Source organism: Hemibagrus wyckioides, linkage group LG03 (assembly GCF_019097595.1).
Source record: "Hemibagrus wyckioides isolate EC202008001 linkage group LG03, SWU_Hwy_1.0, whole genome shotgun sequence".
NCBI lineage: Eukaryota > Metazoa > Chordata > Actinopteri > Siluriformes > Bagridae > Hemibagrus > Hemibagrus wyckioides.
Genome location: NC_080712.1, coordinates 20,129,621 through 20,157,500, shown reverse-complemented (window position 1 = coordinate 20,157,500; position 27,880 = coordinate 20,129,621). Strand labels below are relative to the sequence as shown.

Below are 27,880 nucleotides of genomic sequence, written 5' to 3'. Positions count from 1 at the left end.
TGAACTGCCACCAAGCCACTTTATTTTTTTCTTTAAAAACGATCTGTTTAGAGCTCTGAGCTGCAGAACTAATGAAGTGCTATTCCTATCCACACAAACATATCAGTGTAGTTATAACTGATTTCAGCCTTTGTTCTCTCATCCAAAACAAATAAGCAAAACACTGTAGCACGAGTGGCCAGTCCTAATTTAACTGCTGTTTCAGACAGCATTGGCTGTGGGACAAAATAAATGAAAGGAATTAAAATTTCTTTCATGGTGTAGTTTTAGCTGGAGCTTTCAGATTGACCGGAAACCGGACAAAATCAGAAAGAACTGCTTCAATACAAGCTGTGGTTTTTTCTATGATAGTAGTGAGGAGGAGAACGTTAGAGGCCACTTAGGGTGAGGGATGACCCCTAAACCTGCATGTCTAAGCTAGCTGCATTATCTCATGCCATAGAAAAGGCTCTCATTTTCATTCATGCTCTTAACAGACTGTTGTTCAATACAATTGCTTTAATAACATACACAACAGTCAGCGTCTGTTAAAGTGGAAAGCTGAAAAATAACATCAGACTGATCAACATGCACATCACTTCAAAGATTTTACCTCCAGGCTTGGAGTGATATAGCAGGCCATTCAAAACAGTATGTGTCATTATTGAAGTTTAATCAGCCAGCACATTCAATGCCTCACTGTGACCTCCCAAGGTAGTAGGGCATTCAAGTTTATCATTTGCCAAACATTCCATATTAGTTGTAGACAGGTTTTAGTAGTCAATGTAGAAGTTCAGCAGTGATGACAGAGCCACTACTGAGCCACTGTATCATTCCCCGTTAATTAGACAGAGACGACACAACACAGTTGTTAATGCTTGCCTTTGGTTAGAAGTCATCAATGAGTTGAGTGGTGACTGTAACATTAGGAATGACTAAAAGAGGGGAATTTAATATATTATAAAGCAATAGTTATTTTTAGTAGCCAAAAAAAAAAAGCCAACACAAGACCATTTTGGTTTAAAGTCCCAATGTTCTTTTTTTTGTGTGTGGAAGCTTTATATAATTAAATTCCCACTCTTTATAACAGAACATTCTGCATGCTATTGAAAAGATGGCAGAGTAAACAAACCGACTCATTCACCAACATATTCACACATGTTGCTCCCCAAATCTGAGATTTTCACGTGTACTCCATTTGGTCTAATCGCTCGGCAACAGAGGCCTGTAGTCTGATCGAACCTCATATTATGGGAAACAAGGCAAGCATCACATGTCACGTGACAGTGTTCAGGCATGCTGCAACCAAGAGTGTCACAACCATCGGCACATCTACAAGAAAGAAAAGAGCAGGTACAGCCACTGCACGTAGGCAAACTGGCACGTAGATGCAAACTGTTGCAGTAACTTCTGTGCAGTTGGATTGTTGTATAGAACACCAAACTGACAGGAAGTGACCTCACTTCATAAACATCTACTCAGAGACGCACAGGCATTGGGGTACATGATGAGGGACAGTACCACACAAAACACGCACTCACTCACACACTCACACTTCTCTACTTTTAACTGACATACAATACATAGCAGAGAGACATGTTGCAAGTATTACACACACACACACACACAAACATACAAACTACGTTCTACACACACACAGATATGCACACGAGTTGGTGTTAGTGTGGCAATGAGAGGTAAAGAAAGATGACTGTTATCGACAGTGGCCTTGTTTAACTGGAGGTTCTATGCCACATGTTTTAGGGTTAAATTAGACAATAATGTTTCTTGTGTTTTTGTGATGGTCAAGTTTCCAAACGACAGCTAATTTTGTCAGAGCGCCTTCTTTCGTGTTTGGTTAAATGAGATGGAACTTTAAAAACATGAAGTACTGGTTTGATGGGAAAAGAAATAGTATAGGAAACAGAAAGACAGATTATTTGATTGAGCAGAGCTGCTAGACACATTACAAATAAATAACGCAAACTGGAATACATGGAGATGGTAAACAGTACAGACAAAGAAACAAATGATAAAAAAAATAAATAAATAAAAAAGCTATTCTTTCTGCCTGCAAAGAAGTTAGTGCATTAAGCACAAGGATCACAATAAGAGAGTGAGAGATTTGGCCATATTTGAGAAGGGGGATGGTACAATATCCTTAATTTTTTTTTTTTTTTTTTTTCCCAACAGATGGAGGCTCTAAATTGTGGAGACGTAAGAAAATGAAGAGGGCATACCGCTTTCTGCTTCTGCAAACAACAAGAAAACATTACAAATCACACATTTATTACATAATGTCATGGACTCAAAAAGGAGGTGAGGTTTAAAATCACTTGTGCCTCAACTGACCTTGCTCTAAACGTGGGACAATAGTAGAGGGCAAAACAGAAATGGAAGCTCTCTTTATTTATTTACTTATTTATTTAGTTAGTTATTTGTGATTAGGCAAAGAGCATTTATTTATAGTCACCTATAGTACAAAATAAGGATACGATCCAACAGAGAGTGCCTTTTAAAATCTGGGAAAAAATGATTTAAACAGCGTGATGAAGTGCTGTGTTGTGCCCTCTATAAGTGCTGTACAAAAATGAAAATATATTTTACTGTTTTGAGCAATATGCATTGCTTATGATAGGTTTCAAAAGCTGCTAACAAAAAGATTGTGCCAGAAAGCAAACCTCTTGAAATGCACTATTCACACCAAACAACCAAAGGCCAAATGAATTGTATTTGTTCAACGCTAAGGTCTGTGTTTTTTTGGTCAGGCCAGTGGACTGCCACACTCATTAGTTATTGTGAAGTACACCAAAAATGTATTAGTAAGTTATACAGAAACATTTGACGACAAGTTGTGGATGTGGGAAGGGTGGTAGGAATTGGCAAGTTGAGGTTACTGAGACAGAGTACTTCATGTTATTAGTTCTAATGGTTCAGTTAACAGAATGCAACAGGAGTGTTATTGATGGGAGGCCTTTTACTCTAAGAGTAAAGCCTTCATCAATAGATCACAGTGAGATTGAGCAGATGTTATGGCTCTGTTGTGTCACACTGACTCATACATACAGTCATCATTATCTGTTTTATAGAAAGGACAATGGCCTGTAGGGATTTATATTGTTTTATTTATATCGCTGATACTGTGAGGCAGCTTTCAATCTAGGTTAAATATTAAGTTAAATCTTTTATTTAACCTTAATAAGAGTATATGTTAATTAGATCGTTGTGAAATGAGGTGGTGGAGCAAGGGAATCTGATATAGTGGAACTCTCAAAAGAACCAATGAGGGACCCAACTGCTTTGCCCCTCTTTGGTCAGGAATGTGTGGCATGATGAATCAGGAAGACCAAAGGGGGACAAACCTGCTTTCCCTCTGCTCTGACTTGTATTCAATAGCAATCAACAACAATTTCAGCTTCACATAGCATAGCCTGAAACAAAGAGAAATAAGAAAAGGTCAGTGTTTTTGTGTTCAAACTATCATATATTATCACTCATTTTTTTACTTTAAAATCAGAAACTACAATAGTGCAGACAAACAGCATGAATAACATTTAGAGTAGTATAGCTACACAGAGCAGTGGAAGTATATTTTCTGGAGATGGTATTTAATAACCTTCATTCTATTCAGAATCAAAATACTGACATTTGGATCTGGTGTACTTACTCACAAACTGTAGGAAAAGAAAGGCCCACAAAGGCACTGGACAAGTACTCAGTGTACATCTCGTTAGCCACTCCCTCCAGATAATATTTCTGCCATGTGTCCTCTTCAATCTGTAAAGCAGATTACAGTTACCGTAAACACAGCAGTTACTTACTACAAGAAGCAAGAACTTCTACATGGCCCGGTTTCCTCATTTTGTAATCTAACAAGTGTGGATGTGCTTTGCAGCACAGATTTAAAAACCACTGAAACATTAAGGCAGACTTTCTAGTCTAAATTCTAGACTGACTTTAACCTCATATTGAAATTTAGCCTTATATGTTTTGTTTCATTTTCACAACGTACATGTGTACAGAGTCAAAATGACGAAACCTGTCACAATCTAATTACTTGACTTATCAAAACCTGACTGCACCACACAAACAAGGACATAATCAAATAACAATTTGGTAACATAAAAAAATCCTAAGTTATCTATATAAACACTGAATAATTCATAAACACACCAAAACACAGGTAAAGTAATGAAAGCCAGCTACGAGTTTATAGCATCTGCAGTAACCGCAGAGAATGCTGTGTAAGGCATACAGTATTTCTCTATCAGTCTAGGTTTTTCTCTGGTTCCTTCATCATTCCCTCATTACACATGTCTGAGGAGCAGGCCAGGGAGAGCTTTGATAAGCAGCAGTGCCATTAGGCAAAGCTTCAGTCATTACTCTGCCATCTCCAACCCAGCATCTGTCTGACAGCCAGGCTGGAACGTGCCTTTCAAAGGCAGGCTTGACTTTTAAAGAGAGCTCCCCCTGTCTCGGCTGGGCTGAGAGCCGATGCTTTTTAGGCGGGCAATTTTAAGGACTGTGCTAATAGGAGGGCTCTTGTCATCCTGCCCTGAAGAGATGGCAGCCATTTACTTAGGGCTTCCTAAATTACCTCACACATTTGTGTCACAGCCTGTCAGGCCTGATGTAAATGCTGCAGGCATGATCTCTTCCAACGACAGAACAATTATTTTCTTGAGTTCCTCCAGCAAGCAGAAAAAGCACTGTCTGATCGCCAGCTTCTGCACAAAGCCCATCTGTTTACCGCTTTTACATAGTGCAAGGCCTGACAAAAGCTAAGTTATTGCTTCTATAGTCAGTTAATGGTCTTTCTGTAAATGTGTTCTTCAACTAATAAAAAAAAAATCCTACCTCCAAACAAGTTACACTTTCTGTATGAGCGTGTGAGTGTCTCATTAACACGTCTCTGTGCCCTTGTGGTTTGTTTCCTGAGTGCCCACTCAAATCAACACTGATTTCAGGGGGCAGAGCAGTCTGTTCTATCCCTTCTGCTTGAGTGCATCGGATGAGACAGATTGGTGATGCTCCTTCTCACACTGTCCTGTTGGGCTTTCACTGAGGAGTTGTAATGTGCCACTGCTGACCTATTTTTGCTAATTGCTTCCTTAATTAACGCAATGCGTTTTGCTGAATGCAAAAGCTGTGGAAATTGATTTGGCTTCTCAAGAAACATTGTTTTTCAAAAACACCAAGAACAGAAAAAGATAGTTAGACACTATTTTAAGAATTTTCCCTTACTGCAAGCTTCCATGATTGAGGACATTTAGTCTTCACTGCCAAAATTTGCCTAGGTGTTCCATTTGATATGTAAAAAAAAAAATCTGTTTTAGCTACCACGATTCATATTTGTATTTGTCAAATGTGAATAATACGGTTCATATGCTAGTCACTCTTTAGTACCATCAGAATGAATGAGGGCTGGCTTAAATAAAACCTTCTGGTTTTGTATTTGTGAACTTAGCGCATACACAGGCCACATAGCTGGAAATACATATACTATAAATTGGGTATAAGACAGATGAAGGCTTCCTCCATTTATTATGACCTTTGCAAAATACATAAAATTATTCAATTCAAAGACAAATGTTTAAGTGCCTCAGTACTGTTGAACAACTGAATCATTTATAACTGTAATGAAATGACCAGTGAATGAAAATGGAAAGGAACTGTACAGCTTACTATGATTCTACTGGCTCTGCACAAAAGTAAATGATTTGTTTCAAACTATATCCCAAGCACTGCGGCCAATCACGACTTCTCCTTTTCCACGCTCAGTGACTTGTCTTACAGTTTTTAGAGAAGCACATTGACGCAGCACCAAGAACTATGTCACAATGTTTGACTTTAAGCGTACAGTACATTTGAGCGAGACACCCTTTTCATTATAAGCTGGAAATGTTAGCCGGTGTGTTGTGTGTATGGGTGGTCCTGGTCGTGTCATGTGTGTGTGTGTGTGTTTTTTTTTTTAATAAGAGGAATGATCTACCCTGCAGATGTTTCCACACATCATACAATTTAACAGTCACTGAACAGTTATTCCTCATTTTCCTATGACACGAGAATCTCTCTCCAGGAAGTAAGCCCCTCCTTAATGTTAAAAGCTTGCACGGGATCCAAAAATCAAAGCCAAAGTTATGGCCCTTTGGGGAATGGAAAATAATTTCAATTTGACTGCTTTTTGTCCTCTAACCAAATCCAGCCTCCCCTCATCTGACACTGACATTAAAACCTCACCCATTCATCTCAAACACTCACTCATTCATACTAAACCAGAACTCATTCATCCTAAATCCCCTAATCCACAGCCTTGCTGGAGACAGCATGTCTAGTGTGATTCGGCTCCGTCTTACAGACACTATATAATTTTGATCTGATGTTTCCTCATCTATTAGGACACTTCTGTGACAGAGCTGTGTGTGTGCTGAGGCAGGCTGGCTATAAATACAGATTGCTCTGAGGTGCTGCTTGTTGACTATGGAACAGACACATGGTTCACATTTCATTGCTACATCAGCACGCGGGGGGACAGTAAATTCAGCCCGAGAAAAGCCACTAATTTACATTCTTGCCTCTGCAGTGCCATCCACTCATATCAATTACCCTGTAATGGTGACAGCGTTGCTGCGCTGCTGTCCTGAGTGGGAAACAAATGAGACGGCAGAGCTCTGGAGATGATTTACCCTGCAGCGTAATAGCCGCAGTGATTGAGCTGCAGTGGGAATTGACTGGGAGGCTGATTCTAGCATATATGGATAGCATGCATAGCTGTGCGCTTTATCAGAGCCAGAGGTCAGAGCCGACATTACCTTGATGTATGACCTCATGGAGAAGAGGTTGGCAAGCATGGTGGACAGGCCCTGTGCCAGGCAGCTCTGGGCTATAAAGCCAGCCTTCAGCTCAGCCAGGCAGATCGCATCATCGCCCTCCTTCCAGTTCCAGCTGGGAATGTTTAGCAGATGGGCCTGAACACACACAGGACAGGAAAACATTAAGTCAACTGAGTCTCCTGATCCGACGCCTTAGAGACACTTGACGCAATGAAAAGGAATGCTAATTATCAACAGTTTGATGAGCAATACACATAATTAAAAATGATGCGTTGAAATTGTGGATGTTGCGGCTTGATCTCATCAATAGATCTTTTCTGTAAACAGTGCAAAAGGCTCTCTAAATATACAAGAAGAGCAGAAAAAATGAAGATACTGTAATGATACCTTGTTGTGGTACTGCAACATCTGAGTGATTATTCTTATCTTTGGATGGTAATTCTTGATGGATATTACTCTGTAACAAAAAGAAACACATAAATAAGTAATAGTTCAAATCATATCCAAGCTAAATTGAATCAATTTTATTTCATGACAGCATAGTCTATGAAAAGTGAGGTGAGAGGTGGACTTTGGATGTTTCTTATGAATATAGAAGAGAGGTCAGGAATTTAGTTGCACATGAAGCCACTTTAATACAGCATTGAAGCTTTATAAGAGGATAGTGTTGAAGTGCACTCTGAATCCTCCCTAAAAAAATATTTTCGGAGCACACTGGGCTGAATGCAACATGTGCACATGCTCTGAATGAACTGAAAGATGCCCATGCCCTCCCAGTGTGACATCTGGAGCCAAAATAAACATGTGCTGGTCTGGGCATTTAGAGCGTTGAGTACCTCATTCACACCTCGTTTTTACTGTAGTAGGAAAAGACGAACCTCAACTCTCCTTAGGACTCACAGGACACCGGGGAAGAAATATGATGAACAGAACTGTGCAAGATATCAAATGGTTAATCGTAGAAAATGTCTCTTGGATTTTCTGAAAAACAAACTTACCTCATGATATTTGATGCATCTTCAGCATCTGGGTCTGCACAGTATTTGTTGGCGAGAATTAAGCATGCGTCCGCTGACTCGATCTACAGTTTGTTCAAGTGATGGAATAGTGCAAAGGTCAAAGAACACAGAGATTTATCATTTATGATTCAGCATCTCCATTGCCTACACCTTTACCAGCTAGAACTAATTACCTTGACTCTAGCTAGATCGTGTGGGTTAAGAACAGATCCTTGGTAGAATTCCACCTGAGTGAAGTGACGTTTAAACAAGGCTTCCAGCTCAAGATTAGGGGAAATACTGAAGCATGGGAAAACAGAGAGAATCTTATGTATACTGGTGTATGTTTATACTTGTCAAAACAGTACATAGAAACATGTGGACAGACAGAATTAATAGATTTTCTGAGTGTTTGTATATTTCCAATCCTGAGAAGTGTGGAAGTTTGTATATTCATTTATACTTGCTATTAACGAAACATGAAAGTACTTACTTATGAAGAAAAACAATTTCTACATTGACATCATCCCTGTCCTTGTGTAGGAAGTCTTTAAGGAAGTTGGATACACTTTCAAGTGTGATATGACCACAGACCACAATGTGCCTGGAAAAGGGGAAAATTCAGCTTAGCAGCACAAAATGAGACAAAACAACTTCTGGCATGCAGTTAAAGAGAGCAGTCATCAAGAAATCCAAACATTACTTTTGACAACAATATATATCAAAGCTTTTACAACCACAGCTGACTTTTACCACTGCCAAATGCTCTTTTACCTCATATCTATAAAAGCGGGCTAACATGGCATGAAACTTCCATCTAGCCTCGATCTTAAAACAAATCTAGTTTGTTCTATTGGATTTGTCAGAGGTTCTCCAAGTGTAATCCAAATATAAAGCCAAACCACCCTCTTACATGTACACATGTTGGCAAAAACCTGACCTTCAATGCAAACTGACTTGCTAAAAAGCCTCTAAAGTGTTTTCCGGTCTCTGGCTGCCGAGACTTCTAACCTTGACTTCAGGCTATCTGGCATTTCCTTGGATGCATGCTGCATTTAAATGCTGGCATGTTTCAGATTTAACAAAAACTTGATTTTAGTGTTAAACTGGATGGGAACGAAGGTCCTGGCAACGTGGTGCATGTTTGGCCACTGTTTCCACAATCAGCTCTAGTTTCACTTGCTGAGAGCCTCAGGGCTATAAATGACCAGATACCCTTCTACCCTGGAGTTAAAGCAGGGACATTTCCGTGCTAAAATTGAACACATGTCTAACGATTTCTTTTTATTGTATTCATGTTAGTGGTTGAACATGATGGGCATCTTTGACTGGTTACTAGTGTGTAAAATCCAGTGTTTACCCTGGATTACACGCCAACACTGATCAAGGTCAGCATAAAAAAAAAATTTCACGCATCTCACTAGCAAACCAACACTCAAAAATCGAGTGAAAAAAAACCCCCTTTCTAATAGCAGCTTTTTATTCGTTAACCAAAGGCATAAGGAGTGCAGCTCAAATCACATACTGGATCTATTCAGTGCTACTGTGGTCAAGGTCTGAGGAGCTATAAGCACACTCGGTCATCAATCTAAACCTGTCACATTACTTGCCCCTCCTGATATTTGAACCAAGAGTACATATTTTCAGTCTTAACCATAGCTGCATGTTTTTAGTCTCAAGTGTGAGGGTATGTGTTTGTGTTTTCATTTATAAGCAGCTGTTTGTGCTCAGAGTGCTAAGCTGTGCCAAACTGCAGACGAATCTGGCTGGAGGGGGAACCGACAAATGCAACAGGGTCTGGATGCTATTGAACATAATGATCTTCACAGATCTTGCCTTCATTCCTCTAAGTATTTTAATGAGCAGTGGTAATTGCCTGCTTGCCTGTCCTCACATGAGAGGACTCTGTTGGGTCACTGGTATTATGAGGAGCCAGCAGCATCTGGTACAGTACTGGTTTGATGAGGCCTACATTATTCATGCTTTCCCATTTACAAGCACAACTCTTTGTGTGACAGGCCCATCACTTTTTCTTTTTTTTTATATGATATAACAGCACTAAAGAGTTTCTGGCTCACATACAAACATACATCATACATCTTGTCTCCATGTTTGAATGACTTATCAGTGGTGTGTGACTGTGCTACTGATTATACTGCACCAGCATTGACATACTTTCAGCATATTGCCAATAAAACAATACAAATGCAAGAAAGGGAGGATTAGTTTTAAGCCTGATGTCATTACATAATTCCTCAAGCTGCTTCACTTTTCCTGTGCTAGACTTGATTCCCAAAGCACAAGTTCTACCATTAATGATCCAATAACTGCTTTTATATAGTAGTGTCTAACAGTAACTAACTACTAACATCAAACTTTCACAAATATTAGAATGTGTATAATGCAACTGAAGGAAAAATATACACACTAAATAGAATTCAAATACAAACATTAAAAACACTACACAGAAAACAACACACGGTGGAGAGAACACTTGGACTTAGAACAAAACATTACACATGAAAAGATGGGAAAAAAAGCATAAGAGCACAGACTGAGCAAGCAAATGCACGAGGCACTCATCTGGCATGCAGTGAGAAGCATGCAAAAACACTGAAGGAAGAAGGAAAGAAAGGAAGAGAAAGAAAGAGAGAGAAACGAAAGCTCGAACATCAGCATCAGCAGCGACACCATCAATACTGCTCTAATCCTTAAACTGAACAGAATTCACCAGGAAGACATGGCTACTGCATGGATCTGATTTTCCTCTGATAGCTACAAGGACCGCTGGGTCATTTCAGGAACACGGAGGGTTTTAGGTACCAGAAAAGTGTGGAAAATTGGTGTCTGTTTTGATTCACTGACAGTCAGTGAGAGCCAAGGTTTTGCTCATGTCCTCATTAGAACTACACAATTATTCTGACCTTCACTAAATATCAAAGTGTTAAGTTTGGAATTCTTTTCTCTCTTCGTCATTCCTGTTTATCATAAATCTTGTCTGATTTTGCCCATTTCCACACGGCTTACTCCATCTGCAGGTATGCTTAATGTATTTAAAGTATCATTTTGTCAGTGATAGGACTCCAGGTGCTGTGACTTAACATCATAAGGCGGGCTGTACTTGTTTTCCACATCAACCTCAACAGAGCAAAGGGAGCCTAATGACTAATGTTCCACCGATGGCACAACATTTCATTTGCCATGAGAGCCATGTCGGTAATGGCGTTAACACATGTTGGGCGCCTTTCTACACTTTCACACACAAGAACATTGTCCTGCAGGTCTGGGCAGAGCTGGCTTCACATTCTCAGTGTCAGCACGCACACACTTTTAGGATGTGTATAAGCTCAGAGTTCATGCAGGGTTTATGTGGCTGGCTTGTCCTGGTCCTCCTGGTTCAGCACTGCTTTAATGGAAACCACAGAGAGACAGACCTGTGCCAGCAGAGCTGCTCTTTATTACAACTGAACATCCAGCATCAGTTCTGTCGCTGCTCTGATGGCTGGACACGCCATCATGACCCTCGATGAGATAACACCATTCACTGAGCCAATGGTCATGCACAATGGAGCTGGAGCTGATCGAGTTAAATTTCATAATAATTGTAGAAGCTCGGTAAAGCCGGTAATTACATTTCACAGCGCATTTTAAAAAGCCTTCTGCAATCATTTGGTCCCAAACATGTTGACTGATGATTTTAAAAAAAAGCCTTTTTTATTCCTAAAAATCCTCTGATTACTTAGAAACCTCATTTACAATTTTCTAATGCAAAGATAACCCATATAGTATTATTAAGGTTTTTTTTGCCATAGCAGCTGTATACATGTTTTAAAAGATCTTAAAAACAATGACATAAGCCATCGATTTTACTCTAATACAGAAGTACTATCTGCTGTGAAGAATTCGAAGTAGAGTGCGGTCTCCCCTACACTGAACCTGCCAGAAATATGCCAGCAGAAGAAATAAATTAATAACCTGACACATATTTATGCATTCTGAAGCATCCATTAATACACACACACTCACATCAATGTTTAAAGCAACAATGTAAAGCCTGGTGCCTGTCTTTGGGCCTGGACACAGAACTGGATTCTGGCCGCCTCTAATTGCAACCACATGAACGTATAACCAAGCGAGAGAGAGAGAGAGACAAAGAGAGACAGACAGAGAGAACCTCTCTTCTGACAAGGCTTCTCTCAACACCAGGCTCCAAATCCAACCATGGCGCTGAGGCCAAACATAACATTTCATCAATCTTGTTTCACTGACAGGGAAACAGCATCAAACAAAAAGGCCTCTAATGGCTTTAGTCTCTCTTCGCTTAGTATTTGCCCTAAAAGACAACTGATGAAAGCTAGTTGTGGCCATGAGCTTTTTTTCACATTGAGAGAGAGAGAGACAGAGAGAGAGAGAGAGAAAGATTAAGGGAGATTTTAGTGTACAGGATATAAGCGTAGGCACTTGGGGAGAATTGTCGTGCTGATGACAGGGCTGTGTTTGAGCCAGAGTGGGTGTTCAAAAAAGCCACACTGACAATCGGGGCAACCTCTGGAAATACTGCACTGTACAACTGTACAGGACATAAAGTACCAAGTGGGGCAAAGAAGCAAGCCAAGTGCAATTGAGAGGCTCCAGTGCAAGAGCTAAGGCATCCAGGCATTCAGGGTGACTGAAGATCAGGGCCAGAGTCATGTCAGACACAGATGAGGTGATGGGCTAGCAGTTTCACAGCCACGCAGGCTTCTCTCAAAGCAACATGCACAGCCACCCAAAAAAAAAGGAGACCTCCAGTCACAGAGGGCATGCAAAAAAGTCATTCAACTCCAAACAAATGAGGAAAAAAAGTAAAATGGGATAAAATTGAGTCAATTCAAGCAGACAAAAGAGGCATTTAAGGTAGTTGCACATGCTTTTTTTGTATCTATATAAATTGCAGTGGACTTTTATTAAAGCGGTACTGCAGTTTTCATGACTACCTTTTAGAAATGCATAGTCTCACATTACATAGAAAAAAATAATAAATATATCAGTTCTGTTCACAACAATGACAAAAACAAGAGTCATGAAAGCTCTTCAGACAGAAATGAAATTAAAATGCAGCTGATAGGATGTGCTGTACAAAAAAAAAAAGAAGAAGAAGAAAAAAAAGACAAAATGGACGTGGCTTTCATGGCCAAGGTCTCCAGTCACAGTGTGACATTTATTTCCATTTCATGTCTATATTTCTGAACAGAGCCTATGTACTAATATTAATCCTCCACTATCAGGAAGGCTTATGTCACCCAAGCACAACTGCTTCTGGATTTGGACTTACTTTCTGCCTCTTGTCGAGTTATAAATCCCTCCGTATTTCTTCCGATTAAGGATGAGAGCAGCAATTTCTGGCACGTAGCGAGCAAACATGGCCTACATGCATGGAACAGAAAAAGTAAAGGGCATGCAGAGAGGGGTTCTACTGCAGCCGAGGCAGCAGAGCCACTTGGAATACTTACTTTCTGCCATTAACCGCACTATAGGAACCACCATATTTCTTGCGGTTTCCTATTAACTCTATGATTTCAGGGACGTAGCTGGCAAACATGGCCTAAGGAGAAGATAGGAGACAAAAGCAGAGACTAAAAAAAAAAAGGAGGAGGAGGAGGAGAGACTGGTTCGTGAGGTGCACACTTGTCCATACACCTCCCTGACATGTCAAGAGCAGAGGTTGTTCATGTAGACAATGTGTGTGTTGGTGTCTTGGTGTGTGTGTGTGTGTGTTTGGGGAGGGTAGAATCTTATGGAGTTTTGATTGATTTTGATTTGATTACATAATTTTTTTTTAAGAATTTCAAGTTAGAGGCTACAGGAAAGTGTGAAAAATATTTTGTAGTGAATGTAGAAAAATCAAAAATTTTGCTCTGTTAAACAACAAAGATTTAAACTGGGGTGAAGGAAGAGTGTTTATTACTGGATTTATTAAAGCTACTGGTTTGAAAAAGGTTTTCAGATGTTTATGTGAACAGCCATTCTGTGACTGCACCAAAACTGGAGGAGAAAAAAGAAGGCCAAAAAACCCTATGTGCCATGTTTTGTCCAACAAACACTGAGAATGTGGCAGGTTGATCTGAATAGTCCAGGCTGAGCGCCCACAGCTGCAAAACACATTAAGACCCATTAGCGTGACTGGAAATGAGCTGGATGTATTTTGCATAGTTTGCCACCACCTGTTGTGTTGAAAGCTCTGTATCTGCTCCTAAATGGCGAAATCTCTCTCCTGTCTGAGGCCTTCCTCTAAACTCCACACTGCACTGCTGCTCTCTCCAGGGTCCAAATGAATCATGACATCTGCTGGGTCAGGAGCTGATGCTTTACAGCACGTCATACTGAAGTCATTAATCGTGCTGCTGACAGAAAGCAGTGAACAGGGCTATGATAACTTCCAGGCCTCTTCAAAACAAAGGAAGGACACATCACTATGGTGACTCCATGACAGCTGGAGCTTCATCTGCAGCGTGATATGGAGATTGTCCGATCTGCTCTGTGTCTGATTACAGTCTGTATGTGATCTGCTCTGTCCTATGGCTAATCTGTTCCTGCTCTCTGACTCTGTAGTTATCGGCGCTGATTTTGTGTTGTAGTCTGGATCTTGTACCTGTCTCACTGCAACACGGCTGATTAATGAAGACTAACCATTCTAATTACGTGAGATAAACAGAAAATGACAAAAACTATGTTGTCTGCTACAACAAGGACGAAAAAAAAAAAGGATTGCAGAGAATACACCTTTAGTTTTTGTGTTTGTCAATGCCTGCAGCAAGACCTTGAAGAAAAGTGAAACCTTTCTACACTGAAGCAGTTATATTCAAGGAATGACCAGATTTGTCTTGAATATGATCTGACCAAATGTCTACAGAGATCGTGGCAAAAATATTCAAGAAAATCTTAATCTACATTAAAATGGTCTTTGAGATCATGAGATTTTTTTTTTTAGAAAATCCAATCAACAGTTTTAAAAAGGGGGTTAGGGTTAGTGTGTATCTGTACTGGGACCTCTATAATTTTCATATAAAGAAGGTCTCTGTCTTTGTTCTGTGTTGTCCATTTTAAGCTACAAGTGTGGCTGTAAATATCCGGCCTGTACTGTAGCTCCTATATAGTTTTGGATGTTTGTCTATAATAATGGGCATTGTTTTATAATTTGTATACTTTGGCCTAGAGTTGTGCATGTGTGTGTTTCATTCCCCCTCCCTTATAAACACTTGACTACACATACTGTTGCACCGATATTTCTGTGGTTTATTGTGTTGTCCTGTGTACAGTGTACCCCTGACGTGTTGGGTCCTACACACATCTAGTCTGGTCAGTATTTGTCGGTGTAAATATTATAAATAAACTGGTTGTAGTGTGTGGTGTTGGTTGCATAGTCGGTAGCATGGGGGCCGCATGTGCTGTGGTAAGGTTCAGATAGGACTATTGGCCATCTTCCTGCCACTGTGTTTGTTGGAATTCGGGGAGAGACACAGAAGGGTGGGGTCTGAAACCGCAATTGTTTTAAGAAAATATCTACAGCATCATCAGATTTTGTCAGAATACTTGATATGTTTTACAAAACATTAATAACATACATAATATCCTTAATCAGACACTGGTTACGTCTAAGACAAAAAAAAAAGGATTATCAGAACACATTTTAGCATACACATACATGTCAGTTCTACATATGTGTAACAGTGGGAGAACAGGAGGAGAGAAGTTCAACAGTGGAGTACCAGTGTTATAAAGACACTGAAAATATACAATGTGATGTGTGTTTTATGAGGACTGTAGGTTGGTGACAGTTATGGGCTTTGGATTGAAAACATTCGTCTCTGTCTACATGACGTGGCAGATGATGTGGTGCAATGAAGGGGCTCAGACAAAGTGCAGATGAAAATTATTTTACCAAACCGCCAAGAATGAAGAAGACCATGAAAAGTCGGCCAAGGGTGGTTTTCGCACAGACGTCCCCGTATCCCACCGTGGACATAGTGACCATGAGTAAGTACACACATTCCCAATATGAAAGTGGTTGAGAATTTTGGAAGTTTTCCCAAGGATCCCCTGAGTTTTCCACCTGTGGGAGGAGAGCATGAATAGCGTTACTCAGACAAACCAAGGCCTTCAGGTTTAGCTCCAAGCCTGATCCTTTACAGCCATCTACTGTTTCCTCAGATTATAGCCACCACTGAATGTGGGGCACCCAAGAGGGGTTTTACGTGCTTCAACTGAGAGAGGAACCAAACAGGTGGCCTTATTGTAGAGCAGAGTTTCTGCTGCCATCTAGTGGCACAGATGTCCTCTGGCATATCCTGATAAGGAAATAAAAAGAAAAACTGAATTTTTAGTGTCTCGGCTAGAAAAAGAAAACAAAAAACAACTACAAACACAGAAAAACGGTTAATGGGATCGGAAGTTTGTTCCTCTATAATAATCTATTTATTTTTACCTACACCTGTAGGCTTACTCCTTTGAAGGGGCTGAGGAGGTTTCTTTGTGTGTGTTTTCTCACTCACCAGATGAATGAATCCTGCAGCTGTGAGCCATGTGCTTATGAAGATGGAACACAGGTTCACCAGCTTGATGGAATTACTGTGAGAGACGAGAGTTACGTCACACCTCTCAAAGTGAAACACATCGCACTGGCGTACAGATAAGTCAGTCATCTACTGAGCCCAACACACACATGATGAGGCTGGCCATGGACGCTGCCACGTCACCTCTTGATGGGAGCAAATACAAAGGTTATCACAAAAGAACATTTCAGTTACATAACGTGATCCGTGTCTATAGTGAATCTCAGGTTTTGCTAAAGCTTGTTGCTGCTAGGAGCCTCAAGATTACACAAATAACACCTAGCTGTTTTGGAAGAGTGTCAGTCGTAGACATTTCAGTAACATTTTTTGTCAAGTGATTGGGCAACTTAAATAATCTTCTGCCAGCCTTCTGCCAACTGAGTGCAGGTTCTTTTTCTCTCTCCTTTAACATATCAGCCAAGGAAATAGATATCCCTCATGCCTTCTCTGCTGTGGAGGAAATCAATGAAGAGTCTGTTTTTAAAGAGCCTCAGCTTTGGGGTTCACACTCACCACTCTTCCTTCTCTCTCTTACCTACAGCACACTAAGAGGAGACACAGTGTGGTGTTAAAAGAGAACATGATCTACTGAGCTTTAAGCCTGACTTCTGGCATAATGTAGCAAGTATAAAGTGCTTTCTCATAGGACGAATACTTGGGATGAGCAGCAAGCTCCTGAGAAATGAGAAAATGAACACAGGAAATATCTAAAGTGAGCTCAGTATAGTTTAAAGGTACAATAAGATGATGCGAGTGTTACAGTAACAAACTACTGAATGATGTAGGTAAAGACGACTATACAGCAATAAGAAGAGAAAGATTCCTGTGGAGTGTTGAGGTAAAATTTGAGAGAGGTCAGGGTGATGATCATGATTCATTATCAGAATGTTTTGCTTAGCTATGTGACCAGACATGTGATGAGTCAGGAGTAGGAAGTAAGCAGAATAAAAGGAAAAACAGCTTGCTACTTATTGTACCTTTAAAGCCTTACCATCACATTTCTTAGTAACAAAGGAAAATGACGGATGTGTGTGTGTGTGTGCAAGTGGTCAGCCTTACCTTGTCTTTAAGATATTCAAAAACTGTAAAATTTCTGAGAACTGTATCAGTCTCAAGGCTCTTAGAAATCTCAGACCTGGAAAAAAAAAAAAAGACATACACAACTGAGATGTAATCAAAATGGAAGTTTCAGACAGCTTTTCAAAGCCTTTGTTCATAAATAATTCAAGTGTTGAGCTCTAAACCAAACAGGCAATAATTATAGTTTACATTAATTAAATATGGATTGTGTATCTCATATATTCTTATACTGAGTGTAAGAATACAAAGGAATAATAGAGAGGCATTAACTGTAATTGTTTTGTAAATTTCACAAAAACAAACAAAATTATATATAACATGCACCAATCAGTCATAACATTATGAGCAGTGAGAGGTGAAGTGAATAACACTGCTGATCTCCTCATCATGGCACCTGTTAGTGGGTGGGATATATTAGGCAGCAAGTCAACATTTTGTCCTCAAAGTTGATGCGTTAGAAGCAGGAAAAATGGGCAAGAGTAAGGATTTGAGCGAGTTTGACAAGGGCCAAATTGTGATGGCTAGACAACTGGATCAGAGCATCTCCAAAACTGCAGCTCTTGTGGGGTGTTCCCAGTCTGCAGTGGTCAGTATCTATCAAAAGTGGTCCAAGGAAGGAACAGTGGTGGACCGTCGACAGGATCATGGGCAGCCAAGACTCATTGATACACGTGGGGAGTGAAGGCTGGCCCGTGTGATCCGATCCAACAGACGAGCTACTGTTGCTCAAATTGCTGAAGAAGTTAATGCTGGTTCTGATAGAAAGGTGTCAGAATACACAGTGCATGATGGGTCAGGGCTGTTTTGGCAGGAAAAGGGGGACCAACACCAATATTAGGGAGATGGTCATATATGATGGTCACAAATGTTCACTGTAAGTGCAAAAAAGCTGCCACTAACCATGTCCATGCCAGTTTTATATATTTCTGGGCAAGCTAAAAGCTAGAATGATTAATCTCTGGACACAGAGAAGATGCCAGTGAGGACACTACTGAATACATTATATCACATTTGAAGTCATGGAAGAAGCGAAGTTGTACGCTGCCTGGTGGGAATGCTTAATTAGCCAAAGTAAAAAAAATGTTCACACCCCATGGCATTAGCGCCTCTAACACGTCTCCACCTGTGATTTTCTTGTAATGTCACTATCTACAGAAAGTTTATGGTGTAGATCACAGTGTGTTTGGATTTTTTAATCAGTTTTGATTATAAAAGGATTCAATAACAGCAACTTCAGGTTGTATCTACTAAAAAAAAGTTTATATTATTATTTTACTGTTTTATTACAGAATACTGAAATAGACTAAATGCTGCACTCGTAATGTAAACAGAATGCTGTTTAAACATAGAAAACACAGCTAATAATTATTATATTACATATCAAAGAAATAGCATTTTTATGTAACACTGTCCTGAGATCATGGTTTGTTACACATCGCAAGTGCATGTTCTGAATATAAATACCATACACTGATGAGATGGGGTCATAATTTCCATCATATCTACTGAAGGCGAGAGAGAGAGAGAGAGGTGCCACAGCAGGGAGCCGATTAAGAAACAGTGTAATATCTGCCATTACAAGACTGATTACATAACACCAGCGCTCACCCAGACACTCACATTCTTTCAATCTCATACACATACACCACTCAGAGCACAATACTCCTCACACTATATCACACACTCCAGACTTTTTAGCTTTGAAAGATTTACACTGAACACTACAGATATCCCGTTACATATCATTTTAGCTTCACAGAAGCTTTAGTAACACTGGAGCTGAAGGAAATCCGGTACTCATTAGAAACAGTCATTTTTAAGACTACAGCGCTCTATGACAGGCCACTGGGATTAGGAATATATTCATCTTATTAGAAATCTTGATTCTGAAATCTCTCCCCTAAATCCTACTCATCCAGCACATGATATCACATCATAGCTGTCGTGGAGCTCTACATTATCAGAATGGAAAATATCCAGTCTACCTACAGCACAAGGAACTTTTAAGCTGAGATACTGACAGCTGGAGGAAAACTAAAACCAGGGGTTTGCAGATGTTTTGCAGCCAGGATTACGTCTATAACGTTAATTTAACATAACATAAAATAACATTCATTTCTCAGACTCAGACCCTAAGCACAGATTTAAGAGCACAATCCAACAAAATAAAGCATTTACTGAAGGTGAACAAAAAGATAAATTATTTAGTTTAATTTTTACAATAGTATTTTGTTTACTTATTGAAACCATAAAGCATTTTCATGCCTGAGCTTTCACTTACAGAAAACATTTCTCTTAGAGCTATCATAAAATAAATAAAAGTCCTATTTGTTTTTGAATTACTAAAGATTTAGAGGAAACTCTTATAAATGGCCAGTGAAAGAGGCTAATGACGACAAGAGGTCAATAACAAATACAATAAGGGCAGAATACAAATCACACACATTAAGTTAAATGGCCTGTTTACTAAAAAAAAAAAATAGTAACTAACAATCTGCTGTAGGCCTAATGGAGTAGGGCAGCCCCCTGTGATTAGTAGACAGTGAAAATAGGATCAGAGTAAAGGACACATGACCAGTGTAGCCTCATGGGTCAGGCTTAGGAAACATGTGCAAAAACAACATAGATTGAGAATCTGTGCACACACTGTGTTTCAATCACATCTGGAAGCTCACACACTGAGAACATGTCACATGCACCACCCCCACAGGACTCTGCTTTCATTTGTCAAACGGAGTGAGATGGGCATTCAAAAGAGGGGATTACTCCCAGCAGGCAAACAGCTCCCAGAATGCACCAGGAGCAGAGCCTGGGTCATATAACACACTGCCAGAGAGCCTGCCATGTGTAAGTAGGGGTCTACAGCAGAAATTGGTTTCTGCCTCATAGGTCATGTTCTTTTGACAGATGAGCTTCCTGTCTTGCAAAGACGAGGAATATTTATACCAACAGCGTAGCAGCAATGCTGCTTTATTCCGAGAGAGACAGCAGTGCTATAAATCAGAGTGGATTAACAGCACTGCCTCTAGCCACCAGGTGGCAGAGCCGGATAGGAAGTAACCTTAATGCACACCGGAAACTGAGGAAACACTCCTTGTGTGTGAAATGCATTCAAACCTGATTTAGCGCTATAATAAAATATCTAACAGTTACATTTAGTCATTTGCTTTACTCCATTAAGTGTGGCCTACAAGGAGCCAGAGTGTGAGAACATGTTTAAGTGAGGTACACAATTAGGTAGACATAGCAAGAGCCAAAGTTTGTTTTTCCTGATCAAGGTTGAAGAGAATGGAAGTAACCGTTGTATAAGGGGCAATTTAATATTGAAAATCCAATATATAAAAGAAATTCTTCTACTGATACTAGCAAAATCATGGGCTTTCCTTCTTTTCATATTGTGACTTTTTATTTGTCTTTTTGAATGTCTTAACAGCGAGTGTCTGGTCTGATTTCAATAAGTGTACCACTGAGAGTTCACTCAAAAGTTTGAGTTCAATGCTTTTTGGTGAATAGCTTTACTCAGTGTTGGACTTTTCACTTTTACAACATGGAGACTCGAGAATATTGGATGTTCTTGCTGTGTGTTTACAGATGAAGGATGTTGAATTATTCCTATGAAGAGAACGCTTTCTATGCTGATTATAATTTGGTTTGTTATGCGGATACACGGCATTGGCTATTTCAGTTTATTTCATCAGCTATGAGCCTTTGATTCTCAGATCTCACGGCTAGGTGTCAGAGGGCTTTATCAAGAGTTGTGAGACCTTCAGAGTCTTTAGGGAGAGGAGTAACATGACAAATTATTGCCTCATCCTTAAGCCTGTACGTTTGGTGATATGAATAAAACAGCACAGACCGTGTTTGATTAAGTGTTTTGCATTTACTTTAGAGCTGGTTACTATATAGTTAGTTCTGTAGTGTTGCTCTTGCTAGCTGATGAATGTAATGTGGTTGTCTGCATGTGTAGGAGTGGAGCTTTTTTATTTATCATGTACAGTACACTGCAGTGCTTTTGAGTGCCAGAGTTAGTGCTCCTCTTCCTCCCCCACCAAAAGACTCACAGCTACAGTACAAACACACGACTGAATTCCCTCCAGTTCAGTGACACTGCACTTTTGCTTGACCTACAGGTCACTCTTTGCTTCTCAACAGAATGCCAAAAAATCATTACCATCATGGAAGCCAATCAGCGTGAAACCATTCAAACAGAGGATACATCTTAGTACCTTCCCTTCTCATAGATACTGCTCTGTGATAAATGTCCCCAACCCTGTGATCAACCCAGTCCAGTATCTCCTTCTCCTTTCCGTGCCTCCCTTCAACCAGCGTGTTTGTTCTGTAGACTCACTTGCCTGTCCATTAGGTGGCATTTCTGAGCTATTCTCAGCCACTCAGGATATAGAATATGACAACAACTCTGGAAACCAGGTATCAGGCGTCATTTTAATAAGATAAGCCACTCTAACTTTTGCTTTGGCCTCCTCGTCACCATCATCACTCCAGCTCGACTTCTTCCAGTCTGGTCTTTCTCTCTTTGCAGAGGCTCTGTCACTCTGGATGAGCACTGACTGTTGCCTTTAATGTTCAGGAGGAGAGAAGAGGAAACAGGAGGGAGAGGACGGGAAAGGGGGATGAGTAGAGACTTACCCAGCCAGCTCCTGTTAAGATACACCGACACGAACACTGGTGGCACAGTGAAGAAATCCACCACAGAGTTCACCTCCAGCCAGAACCACAGCTTGTCGTTTGCTGCAATAAACTGAGGAAAAAAGCGAGAAAGCGGACATCATACAAACATTAGCCAAAATTTGAATGTGATGTGTAAGATAATGCAATCAGTGTATTAAAAACAGACTGTTCAGTGATCTCTACGTCTAGAAGGACTTACACGTAGACCGAAGTAGAGTAAGAAGAACACGTTGAAGGCCATGTCGATCTGTAACGTGAAGTCTTTATAGAAGTTCTGACAAGATTCTATAGGGCTATGGAGAGAAAACCATACAACAAATCAGACTTTATTCACCAATTCACTTACGTACAGGGGCATACTCAAATCCCTTCCATTTTTGGATATTTTATTATGTTTTACATAAACATAAGTTCAGAATATAATACAGTAAATGTACTATTTTGGCCCCAAAAGCCACAGACCAAACCTAAATCCCATAGGAAATCTATGGAAACACCTAAATATTACAGGTCACAGACCCAAGAAGGTGCAAAGCTGTGATTGCTGCCTATGGTGCTTCTACAAGAAGGGCCTGTACTGTAATCTCAAATAAGAAAGTTTTGCATTAAAATTGCATTAAAAAACAAAAACAAAATTATTTGCCATTAGCATGGCATCAAATGTGAAATACAACAACAATTACCAATAAAAACAATACACAAAATACTGTATATACATGTAGTATGTATGATGTAGATCTAGCTTATGTAACCTGGGCAAATTTGGGGTGCAATGTGCAAAAAGACTTAAATGTCATAAAATAACAAAAGATCATCATTGTGATCACTGTGAGCCTTTAACAGTAAGATATACAATCCCCAGAATACATCAATTTACAGCTGAAGTGTAAGGGTTAAAACAACTGCTGACTGTTTCAATTAAGTTGAAAGGCACAGATTCATAAACAACCATAAGCTCTAGTGGTGAGGTTAATGTAGTGGTGCCCTTTCAGTGGCATTAACATTGATCCTGTACCAAGTCTCAATTATTTATGAACTACTGAGCCTTGGAATTAATTTTCAAAAATGCTAAAATGTAAACAGCAAAGGCACATATAACATGGTTAAATGAGCAAAGCTATTTTTTTCCCTTTGCTTTGTTGCTAGCTTTCTATGTTTAGCCAGTCTTTTCTGCTGACATACACTCAGTGAGCACTTTTTTAGGAAAGTCTGTACACCTAATCATTCATGCATTTATCTAATCAGCTGAATATGTAGCAGCATAAAATGTATAAAATCATGGAGATACAGGCATTCATCCACCACCAGAATGAGGGAAAGATCTCAGTCATTTTGACCTTGGCATGATTGTTATTGGCAGACACGCTAGTTTGTGTATAACTTCTGATCTACTAGGATTTTCAAACACTTACCCAGAATGTTAAAGTAAGATGAATTACAATTCATGTTAATGCAGTTAATTGCTGGAACTGTTTAAGTATTGTTGCTGAATAAGTGCATCTTTTCATCTTCTAATATCTATTTGTGACATGATGCACGATAATGCTCCATGACAAGGCAAAAGTCATCTGAAACTGGTTTCATGAACATGTTCTACAGCGGTCATCTTAGTCACTAGATCTAAATAATGTAGAACACCTTTGGGATCTGGTAGAACGGGAGATTCACAGCAGGAAAGTGTACTGGATGCAATCATGTCAGTTTCTAAAATTTTGTGGAATCCATACCATAAAAATTGAGGCAAAGTAAGGATCAACCCAGTATTACTGTAGTATTCCTAATTTTAATTCATCTTTCTTTAGCATATGCCTACTAATATCTTTCTGAGGAACAAGACAACATTTCCTCCAAGTAGCCCAGTAAGACATGTCGAATAGGCATTTTCTGCACACGGTGACAGATCCTTTTATATGTACATGTAGCCTCCTGCAGGCAGTGAACCATTTGGTATGAGCTATACATGCCTTATAGCACAATTCTGCTCCCATTTCACGATAACATGACCTGCTGACCTTCAGCCTGGATAAGCATCATCAGGAGAACATCTCTAGATGAAGGGCGAACACTATGGTATAGAAAGTGTGCTTCCCAGATTGTTGTCACCATCGCAGCACTCTGCTCTGCTAACTGTTTATGCGAATGTCATGGAGACAGAGATAATACAATGATCTGTGAGTGCAAGACATCTCTGTGTATGTGTAAACTAGGAAACACAAAAGAGCCACATTTACCGAAGCACTGTCACTACACAGTGCCACATGGTGTCCAGGCACAAGAGGCCAGGAACTCAGCTTACGTAAGCCACCTCCTTCAATGCTGTCCCAGCACTAGAACCTGGACAGTTTGTCTTCCACGGGCTTTATATAGAACACGGCTGATTTCAGGTCAAGCGGAGAATGCTGGGGACAGCGCGGCGGCTGGGCTGAACAATGCACAGATGCTCCAGTAATGCTCGACCTTACACTAGGTAACCTCAGGCCTCTACTGGTGCAACCAGAAGTCAGAAACAGTGTGTGATGTGTTGACACCCAAGAATTCATGTGTCCTGTTAAAATGCCTTTCTCAGTTATTTAACAATGTGCACAATATTTTCTGAAACAGTTTTACAGAAGGCAACAGGCCTTCAGGGAGGAGCCGGGCATCAAGGAAAGATAGACCCAGACCCGAGCAAGCCCCTGTGCAAGAGAGAAAGAGTGAGTTGTTCCTGAAAGCAATAGGACTTAATACAGCCGTGACTGATTTAGGTCAAGGCACCATTTTTAAAATAGGAATGATGTAGCACCTGCAAGGGTACCAGACATATACAACCTCAGTTGGGACCCTAAAAATAGCCTCTGCGATTCAATTCTCCCCAAAGCACCTTCTGCATGTGGTTCACTTAAAGGAGAAAACACACAAAGCATTGCTCCTCGAGGACAGAAGAGGATGAAAGAGTAAGGAGAGCAGCTTATTGTACTAATGTAGGGTACCATACAACATGACAGCCCAGTGCTCACAGTATCTATCACGTTAAACCTTTACATCTGCAGTGTAGAGTCTCCTCACTGTACACAAAAAATAGGAGGCCTGCTACTTTTTGTTTGTCTGACCCCAGTACGACCAGCAGCAGCATTGTGCGCCTGCTTCATAGTACATTCTATCATGTTGATAGAAAATGTTCTGGACTTTCAGGAATGTAACGAACCAAAAAAATGAAAGTAAATCGAATCAAATATTATCCCGAAGGCTATTGTTGTGAATTCGAAACAGATTTCCTGATTTATACATACTTCTTTCGAGAATCATAAAGAAATAATTGTAGGATTCAGATTTAATAAAAAAAAGTCCGCTTCCAGTTCAAATCTGAATAGAGAGATAGATACTGATAATATTGTGTTACGCCTCTTCCTCATGCACGCGAACCCACTAGGCTGCAGAAATTTCACGCATATAGATCTCTCTTTTCATGTAAATTGATTACAGGAGTTAAACAGCAGAGTAAAATGAAATGCCGTCTCTTTCTATTGATTGAGGCTTGCGTGGTGCCAAGCTACTCGTCTCTGCTTTGCAGAAGTTCTGTGTCCCACAGTTCTGCTTCGCCGATAAGAGCCTGATGCTGCAGAGAGTTTTTCTGAGTCAGCACTGCTGCATTTTTTTCTCATGAATAACTTAAGGAACATGACTTCCAGACTTCTCGACTGAAACCTGAGGCACACTCTTACAGATGATCGTGTAAGTATGAGATCATGTAAAGATTTTTTATAAGCCTGAATAACATTTCTATCTATTTACAATCCTTCTGTTGAACCATTTTCTCACTTTCCTCCTTCCAGTGAGTTTCAGGTTAAATATCATGCTCCTAGTGTGTGGGAGATTTAAAAGCACAGGGATGCTCCAGTGGAGTTAAACTATTTGTATTATTCATCCCTGCATTGCAGCAGCAGCAGCATGAGTCTTTTAAAGTGCAGCCATGCTCACATTTATAAATACAGCACAAGTGGGACACAAATAAAGGCATTCCTTGAAGGAGAGCCTCGCTCCTGTTGGCCTACATACAGTATATCTGCCTTCATTGTGCAGACTGAGCTAAAAGAGCCCTGTGTCCTTGGGGGGGGGGGAGTACTATTATGAATACTGGAACAAAACAAAAGATTTTCTCCACTTTATATCAATTTGCCCTATTTATATTTACAGTAGATGGTTAACATCAATGTGGAGAGAAGTGCATTTACAGGACTGTAATAGCATAATGTGAGTAAATGCATGTACTGTGAGATGTTTCAAAAGCTGCCCTGGGACCAGGCTATGCAGGAATGGTATTGTGTAATAGCCTTTTTATTCATTCACAGGATTAAATATACAAACTTACTTACACTTATAGATCTTTTTGACATTTAATTAAAAAATATATGTGAATAAATGTTTCAGATTGACGAAACAAAAAAATACAGCTTTAAATTGTGCTTTGTGCATTTAGATTTAATGCAGAGATTAAGTCTCATTTATTGAGCTGGATCTGAACACCAAAACTGCTCACGTTCACACGTGATATTCAGAAAATTCAGATCATATAATTGGTGGCGCTTACTGCAATTTTTATACGATTTTTTATTATTATTTTGATTACACACTAATTTTATGAAAGTCTTGGGACTTGTTAATGATTTGAAAGAAAGCAATCCAAATGAAACAAATAAATGAACACAAATAAGACTAGCTGTGCCTTACATAAAAACTAGGAAGAGTTACAGTGTGTCACTGGCAGCTGATGCACTGCAGTGGATGAGCCACAATACTGGGAGATCCTCTTCTCTTAGCTAGAGCATTTTCATCAAGTAATTGTCATTTTTCTGCTCTCTGTGTGCCTTGCATTATAAGGAGTCTTGTTTGCATGTTTGAATGTAAATCAGCTGTGCTGTGAATGCATCCAGTCATTTACAAGTGACTGCCATTTATCAACATACACAGGAAGAACATCAGCATTACCAAATTTGGTCTATCTGGCAGAAACTTTTAATTCGGTTTGGCAAAGAAAAACTTTTACACACAACTTTATTAACACAAATAAATATGGCCCAATTATTCCATATTCTGAGGTGTCTGTTATCATAGATTTCTAGCCTTGAGCTCTGAAAAATGTTCAGGAATGAAAGAAAGAAAGAAATTGTGTGGCAGTAGTTTCACCACTTCTTCATCCACGCCAACAATAAACAGAAACGATGCACAATCAACGATGCCATATCTAATCTCTTTTTCCAGTGATCCGTGTGCTTGTGAGTTATCCAAACAGGATCATGCCTATGCCTTTATCTGGAGACGATGCTGTTTGGCCACCAGAGAGGGCTGTACATCCACTGAGCTGTGTGAATCTCTCTGTGAGGTCAGCATGGCCACTGAAGCGGGAATAAAGACTCATCTTTGCCCTCCCCACTGCAGCCAGTGCAGCATTTTATCCTACATCAAATTCAGAGTTACCTTAGGCAGCATTTTGTGAAAATCACTCAAAATATCATCTCGTGTTTTCGGATGGCCTTTTTAATGGACCATTACCTTATGTATTTGAACACCAGTGGCAATTTGACATATACCATGTTTCTTTTTTTTGGTCATTCTGTATATACTGAGAAATAAACAGAAATAGGAAGAGTACTTGAGTGCAATAAAAGATGATCTGTTACCAGCTCACGGTGTAACTCATGCCAGCAGCAGAGGTCAGTTAATGAGTGCTAGC

General features: G+C 39.9%; 1 protein-coding gene across 21 annotated transcripts in view; it reads right to left on the bottom strand.

Annotated features, from left to right (window-relative positions):
• Positions 1–27,880, bottom strand: part of kcnma1a (potassium large conductance calcium-activated channel, subfamily M, alpha member 1a) — a 133,309-nt gene that overhangs the window by 37,174 nt on the left and 68,255 nt on the right. For 14 of the 21 annotated variants that reach the window (XM_058384829.1, XM_058384687.1, XM_058384758.1 and 11 more), the window contains 14 exons: positions 22,370–22,463; positions 22,129–22,240; positions 17,461–17,536; positions 16,342–16,417; positions 15,732–15,902; positions 13,303–13,394; positions 8,304–8,414; positions 8,005–8,110; positions 7,811–7,893; positions 7,200–7,269; positions 6,792–6,947; positions 3,647–3,756; positions 3,342–3,410; positions 2,220–2,231 (listed from right to left, as the gene is read on the bottom strand). In XM_058384829.1, the coding sequence (XP_058240812.1) occupies positions 2,220–2,231; positions 3,342–3,410; positions 3,647–3,756; positions 6,792–6,947; positions 7,200–7,269; positions 7,811–7,893; positions 8,005–8,110; positions 8,304–8,414; positions 13,303–13,394; positions 15,732–15,902; positions 16,342–16,417; positions 17,461–17,536; positions 22,129–22,240; positions 22,370–22,463 (1,338 nt within the window). The remainder of the gene's footprint in view (positions 1–2,219; positions 2,232–3,341; positions 3,411–3,646; positions 3,757–6,791; positions 6,948–7,199; positions 7,270–7,810; positions 7,894–8,004; positions 8,111–8,303; positions 8,415–13,302; positions 13,395–15,731; positions 15,903–16,341; positions 16,418–17,460; positions 17,537–22,128; positions 22,241–22,369; positions 22,464–27,880) is intronic. The other 7 variants (XM_058384714.1, XM_058384849.1, XM_058384750.1 and 4 more) reach the window with 1 other exon arrangement.